Genomic DNA, 7,474 nt, shown 5'->3' with positions numbered 1-7,474 from the left:
TTGTGCCTGACCAATCATACCCACTACAACACAGGGTGTCGATTTCCAGGTCTCATCGCAATATGTGCCCTCTTTAAGGGAGGACCCGATTTAGGAAGATCAAGTTGGTCATGCAGGAATGATGGGGTGAGGGGCAGTGCTCTTTTTCTTCTGATCACTCTAAGGATGGGATAAAAGACTCCAGTGGTACTTGGCATCTGCCATCTGTCCTGCTTTTGCTTCAGATGCAAAAACCGATTGAAGGCTCACCACTCGCTTCCTTCCCAGTTCCAACCACCCCCCAATAATGAGATTTCAATGAATTCTTTATTCACAGCATCTCCTGCCCTTATAAGCAACATGCCCGAATAATATCCTAACAAGTTCCATATAAGCGCATGATATTATACAGGAAGGAGGGGCTGTCACTGGGGCCAAGCTGACAACCAAGACATTTATAATGCGCTTTTGACATCACGTGCTAAAATTAAGAATGCTAAATGATAACACATTAATAATGTTTGATATTATGGTGGAAATATTTATAAACGCTGTACATTTTCTGGTTTTTAAGTGACAAAACATCTTTCCAAGAAGTGTGACAACTTTTTTTTTAATTAAATGAAAGTTTATTTCAGTATTCAAATTAGTCTCATAGCTGCTTGGGGAGGGAAGATGGGCCGAGGATACAGGGCGAACGAGAACGCTTGGCCTCCTCTGAGTTGGAGGGGGTCGAGAAATGAGCAGCCTTTGCCTTCACTCATGCATTCAAATGTTTACTATGACTAGAAATTGACAGCAAAGGAAAGACTCCTGCTCCTGTTTAATCCAGGTTAATGCTATACATCTTTAAATACACAATTCAAAAGTTTACATTACGTCATGCAGTCCCTGTGGTGGAATGACACACTGGCCTTGTTGTCTCGTGTTGGCATCACAATGCTCAGAGCATGGCGCTTAGGTAGGACAGAGAACTGGAAGAAGAAGGAAAGAACCAAGTCAATGCAGAACAGGGAAATTCGAGATGATGAGTGCAATTTTTGTGAATGCGAATAGCATCTCTCGGAAACTTATTGGGTTGGAATGACTGGTCTTGCAACTTCAGTATCCCCAGTTAAAAGTATTCAGGTTGCAAGCCTGGGAGAGATCTTGACCTCAGAATGCAGACAGTTGTTTCAGTCAGAGTAGACCAAGAATCCCCAGACTTGGCCCTCCAGATGTTTTGGGACTACAATTCCCATCATCCCTGACCACTGGTCCTGTTAGCTAGGGATGATGGGAGTTGTAGTCCCCAAACATCTGGAGGGCCGAGTTTGGGGATGCCTGGAGTAGATCATACTAGACCATATAGATCAATGGTCTGAGCTGGTATAAGCAGGTTATTCTGTCCTTGATTGTAAAGGAGAGAGCCATAGCTCACAAAAGGTCCCTGGTTCAGTTCCTGGCCTCTCCAGTTTAAAACAGCAAGGAACAGATGGGAGAGAAAGATCTCTTTGGGCCTGAGACACTTTTGAGAGCTGCTACCAGTCAGGCAATATTGGTTCGAATGGACCAATGACTCAGTATAAGGTGCTGCTGCTGACGCTTACCTTTTAAAATGTAGTCGGTTAGCAACGTTGGGACCTTTTCGTTGTCCTCCTTCATTGCAAAAAGAACTGCGGGAATAAATTGTTGAAAATAATAATTAGTAGGTTATGCTCAAGGGCAGCTCACTTCCGTATCAACCTGGAGAGTCATGTGCTTTAAATGTGTTTTATACTGTGTACACAGCTATATAGTGATCATAGCTAATGAAGGGACAGATGCCCTGTACAACACGGAAAACTGACAATCCTATTAATGGTTTTCTTAGCATAGCAGTTAAATTCAGTCCTTGTTGAGAGTTCACTCCTTACTAAGACATGTGAATGAGCATTTAAGAGCAACACCAGTGGGTAGGAAATCAGCCCAAAATTAGAGAATTTTGAGAAATACAATTTCTACAAATTCTCATATAAATTGTCTTGCTCCAGAAATACTCTTCTTACTCTCACCTCTTGGACTAATGTGCAGGTCAGAAGTTAGCTGTGTTATAGATTTTGCACTTCTCCAAATGTTGTGATGAGGGATGGGGGGAAGAAATTCAATGCTGTTTGCATTCAAAGGTGAATCTACCTAATTTGAAGTTTCCAAAAAATACGTGAACGGAAAACACAGTCATTATTGTAAATGTGCACTTCTCTGAATATTTCAATGCAGTTTTCAGCCAAGCAGTGTGTACAAAAAATGCATATATGCAGACAAAACGTGCATTTTAAAATATGCATTTATAAAATAGTGAAAATAATATACAAAAATGCATTATATTAACAGAAACTCTGTTGCAAAATTGTGCACCTTAGGCATAACTGCATACAAAAATGGATATGTTTGGAGAACTTTGCACTAAAATGCTGGTGAATTTTCATGCAGATTTTAAAAGGAATTCACAAACAGATGAGGAAATGGGAACCGAATAAGATTGGAGAAATAAAATAAAACCCTGAGAGAAACTGAAGCAAACTGATTTGCTCATCCCTAGCTGTAACACAGTTCTTGAAAGTTCAAACCTATTAAAACACAATTGAACGACTATTTTGAGAGGAAACGTCTATTTCAATATGCATTTTGAGAGAAAATATGCATTGAAATATGCAAGTGAATATGTGTTTTAATATTTGCTGTTCTTGTTTAAAATTTGCAGATTAACGTGGAAAGGCAAAGGAATAAAACGAGGGGTAAAAACAGGCGAAAAGCAACATGCACTGGAAAGAGGCAGAATCGCCAATCCCTATCCAGAATGAAGGAAAAGTAAAACATACATGTCAGATATCAGTCATAGCATCTCATGCTCTGTTGGTAGCAACTTAGATACCAACAATTTAAGAGCTTGTTGTTTGGAGAGGTTGGTTGGTCTTTCAATGTTATTCAAGGACATTTCTTCCAGACCAGTAACTGATCTCATCTAAATAAATCCTATGTTTGCATCACAGTCCAATGCTGCTTTGCACACCAGTTAATTAGGGGGGGGGGGAGAGACCACAGATTTATCCCTGGTAACCTCTCTGCCAAGGCTTCGCCTCAAGATACAAATTGTCACTTGCACAAAACTCTCTCTGTGCACAAAACTGCCATTCATAGGACTTTGCTCTTTTCAAGAGAACTAAGGCTGTGTTTGTTCCAGTCAGTTCAAAACACAGTTGCCATGGAGACTCAAAAGGAGACGAATGATTCTCCCAGAATGCACAAGGGCCTGTCACAACATCTCAACCTTTCCATTTTTGTTCCACAAATTGTTCAGTCAGAGTTAGAGGCTAAATCCACTAGCCGAAGAATTCGGATGTTTATGAAATAGCTTTTGAAGCTTGCAAAGTATTCTAGAACATGCTATTTTTCTCGGGGGTGGGGTGGGGTGGACAGAAGCTTGGATGGTAAGTAGCAGCCCCAAAAGAGAGAGATGTGCAAACGATTAGATACAAACACAGAGAAAAATGAATTGGCAAGAAGAACGTGTAGAATTTTCAAAAAGCAAATGAACAACTGTCTTGACATAAAACTAACCTGAGAAAATTGAGCACCTAGATTCAAACCGGATGGCTCCAGGCACAATTTATATGCCTGTCTCTTAAGCCCCTATACAGGTATTTTCACGCACAAACATAGCATGATTAGAATTGCATAAGGGAAAAAGCAGGACCACACTCACTTAAGCCATGCCTTTTCCATAGTATCCCTGTCACTCAGCCCTGCTGCCCTCCTTACACTAGAGGAGAAAGGTCTTAGGTGGGCAACCCATGTGATCGGAAGCACTGATAGAAACCATAAGCTTTTCTTTTACGTATTATAGGACCAGAGATTCCAAAAGACCAGACGAAACTATTTATGTAAATGACCTAAAGCTGTGCAGACTCAGCCCAGAAATGGAAAGATGGTACAACTCTGACCAAAGAAGTGTGGCAGACAAAATTGATGAGCCATGGGGTCTTGGAGCTCTGGGCAGGGTCTCCACGCGAGCTGGAGGGACAGCAGAGCTCGCTCAGCTGACGTGCTGGGAAGCAGACCTGCTGCTGCGCTACCCCGCACGTCAGCTGTCAGGCAGTGAGACTAAGCAACAAAGCCCGGCTGCCCCTCCAGCTCGTGAGGATGGGCCGAGGGAGCTGGCGTTTGTCTACAGACAGCTTTCTGGGTCATGTGGCCAGCAGGACTAAACCGCTTCTGGCACGGAAATGCCATTTACCTTTCCACCGCAGCGGTACCTATTTATCTACTCATACTGGTATGCTTTCGAACTGCTAGGTTGGCAGGAACTGGGACAGAGCAACGGGAGCTCACCCCGTCGCAGGGATTCGAACCGTAGACCTTCCAATCAGCAAGCCCAAGAGGCTCAGTGGTTACTTTTGGCCCAAAGAGGACCCATGTGACCTTAAAGTTGTGTTTAGATGCATCCAACATGACAGACTAGGAACTTACTGTTTGTGAGCATTTGTAAGTCTTCAACTGAAGGAGGATACCCTTTCTTCTCGTAGGGGATAACGGTGTTCAAATACTAGAAAGGAATGACACTGGCAGTTAGTAATCCTCTTTCCAAGAGGGACAGAAATCAGAGGCATCTACCAGAAAGAAACATCTTTCTGGCCTTAATTGACCACAGATTGCTGGATCAGAGGGCTCTTCATACATTTAATTTATTACATTTATACCCCCTCCTTCCATCCAAAGGAACACAGGATGGCAAACAGCAGGCGACAAAGAATAACAACGTATTCTTTAAGACATATCTTAAAGCATCTCTCATGCAGATGTGAGTTGGGAAAGAGCTCTGCTTCAAAGGCTTGTTGGAAGAGAAAAGCCTTTGGAAGTGGCACCTGTATAATATTTAATGGGAGGGGATCCCAAAGGCTGGGCGCTGCAACACTAAAGGCCCAATTCCTATATGATGTGCAAGGACCCTCCTGATAAGATGGTATCGGCAGCAGATGCTCACTTGAAGAGCACAGCGATGGATTGGGTATATAAGAGATGAGATGGTCTTTCAGGTTGTCCTGGTCCCAAGCTGGAATGCCTCAACTAAGATTTCAAACATGAGGTTGTTAGCATTTGTGGAGTCCAGGCTGTGGTATACTTAGGACATAATGGTGCTTATTAATATGTTTGTTGTTTGTTTGTTTGTTTGTTTGTTTATACATACATACCCCACCCATTTGGTTGGGTTTCTCCAGCTACTCTGGGCAGCTCCCAACAGAACTAATGATAATAATAAAAAAGCAATAAAACATCAGACATTGAAAACTTCCCTAAACAGGGCTGCCTTCAGATGTCTTCCAAAAGTCAAATAGTTGTTTATTCCCTTGATATCTGATGGGAGGGCGTTCCACAGGGCGGGCGCCACTACCGAGAAGGCCCTCTGCCTGGTTCCCCTGTAGCTTCATTTCTCGCAATGAGGGAACCGCCAGAAGGCCCTCGGCACTGAACCACAGTGTCTGGGCTGAACAATGGGGGTGGAGACTGGGCCAAGGCTGTTTGGGGCTTTAAAGGTCAGCACCAACACTTTGGATTGTGCTCGGAAAAGTACAAGGGGTCCCGCTCTGCGATTTCCTTCACAATGTTGTAATCCAGCCTTTGTGTGTCTGAGGACCCTCCCTCCTCATTCTGCTCAGGTGCCCTTGACATCTGCCCCCAAATCCTGCCCCAATGGCGCCACTGAGTCCAGGAAGGATCAGGTCAGCAGGGCTTTCAACAGCCAAAAGGTAACCATGGCACACATTTTAGTCTTCTAAAGCTTTGGCTGAGTCATGATACCCATTTTAATTGATTGACGCTTCAAGCATCAACAAATTCATAGGTCAGAGAGAAATGCTGCCGGTTCTCAAAATAAACACGTTGCAAACTGATGAAAAGCACAAATGGTACAGCAGGGCATCTTTAGTAAGCAAACTTTCACTTTAAAAACGTTAAGGCTTCTTTAAAACAATACATGGCATTACACTTCAATTATCTGGCATGGGGAAGATAAAGCATGACTTTCCTGTCTGCCAATCCTCCACAGCAAATATTCTTGCACCCCCATGAACCATCACACATTTTTCGGAATTGTTGTTGTTGTTTAGTCGTTTAGTCGTGTCCAACTCTTCGTGACCCCATGGACCAGAGCACGCCAGGCACTCCTGTGTTCCACTGCCTCCTGCAGCTTGGTCAAACTCATGCTGGTAGCTTCGAGAACACTATCCAACCATCTCGTCCTCTGTCATCCCCTTCTCCTTGTGCCCTCCATCTTTCCCAACATTAGGGTCTTTTCCAGGGATTCTTCTCTTCTCATGAGGTGGCCAAAGTATTGGAGCCTCAGCTTCAGGATCTGTCCTTCCAGTGAGCACTCAGGGCTGATTTCCTTAAGAATGGATAGGTTTGATCTTCTTGCAGTCCATGGGACTCTCAAGAGTCTCCTCCAGCACCATAATTCAAAAGCATCAATTCTTCGGCGATCAGCCTTCTTTTTGGTCCAGCTCTCACTTCCATACATCACTACTGGGAAAACCATAGCTTTAACTATACGGATCTTTGTTGGCAAGGTTGGCATCTGCTTTTTAAGATGCTTTTTTGGGATAACATGCTTGATAATGCACTAAGTGTTGCAATGTGAGGGCTGCTGCTTGGGATTCCAGCCATTCCATTCTCTTTTTAGATGTATTTTATTTTAATATAAAGCAATTGAGAAATGCTTTCGGATATAAATAAATAGTCTCGTTCCCTCAGAAGAGGGACTCACCTGTTTATCATTTGCCGAGTTCCCAAATGTCTGCCGAATACTAGTCTGCAGAATGTTTGAGATACCTTCCATGCTGAATCGCTACAGAGAAGAGAAAACAGAGTACATTAGGATTTGCCCATAAGTGTCTACGACAGGATTTATTTCCCTTAATTCTATTTCATAAAATTTGATTATAAAAATCCTCAAAGTTAGTTTATAAAAGGAATAAACCAATGAGGAAAAAACAGTTACACATGTTAACAGAGAAATCTGAGGGCTCTCTTGGACAAAAAGCAAGGACACCAGCCAGGAATACCAGAGCAAAACAGCAGCCAGTAGGCTTGGTCTTTATTGAAGACTATCGCGACAAGACTCCCACCTGCCACAAAGCGAAACAAGATGGAAGCCCCGAACAAAAGAGCACCCAAACTTTTATTAGCTGCTAATCCCCATGTTACACTCCCCCAAACTACATCACTAATACATCATGGTTACATCATGAAAGGGGAGGTCTGGCGGCAGTCATCTGAGCATCCTGGACCCTGCCCCATGGTTCTCCTTGCCCTCCACCAAACACCCATCAAGTGTAACAAAAAAAGATATTTACATTTCCCTGTTTTCCCAGCCAAGTTAATCTCACGCTTTTGTCTTCATCTGGGTTTGTTATTTCTGGAATGGCTACCTGTCTGGCACTCAGGTATCAGGATGCCAGGAATTATTGCCCAGGCAGAG

At 43.2% G+C, this 7,474-nt stretch overlaps 1 protein-coding gene across 5 annotated transcripts in view; it reads right to left on the bottom strand.

Annotated features, from left to right (window-relative positions):
* Positions 1-585: 585 nt before the first annotated feature.
* The window catches only part of FEZ1 (fasciculation and elongation protein zeta 1), a 186,277-nt gene continuing 179,388 nt past the window's right edge, over positions 586-7,474 (bottom strand). For all 5 annotated transcript variants that reach the window (XM_081891051.1, XM_081891050.1, XM_081891047.1 and 2 more), the window contains 4 exons: positions 6,761-6,841; positions 4,468-4,543; positions 1,569-1,634; positions 586-953 (listed from right to left, as the gene is read on the bottom strand). In XM_081891051.1, coding sequence (XP_081747177.1) covers positions 937-953; positions 1,569-1,634; positions 4,468-4,543; positions 6,761-6,841 — 240 coding nt within the window. In that variant the 3' untranslated portion in view covers positions 586-936. The remainder of the gene's footprint in view (positions 954-1,568; positions 1,635-4,467; positions 4,544-6,760; positions 6,842-7,474) is intronic.

The sequence above is a fragment of the Podarcis melisellensis genome, assembly GCF_964234715.1.
Source record: "Podarcis melisellensis genome assembly, chromosome: 15".
In the NCBI taxonomy this organism is placed as follows: Eukaryota; Metazoa; Chordata; class Lepidosauria; order Squamata; family Lacertidae; genus Podarcis; species Podarcis melisellensis.
Note: the sequence above shows the minus strand (reverse complement) of the source record. Positions and strands in the feature narration are given on the sequence as shown.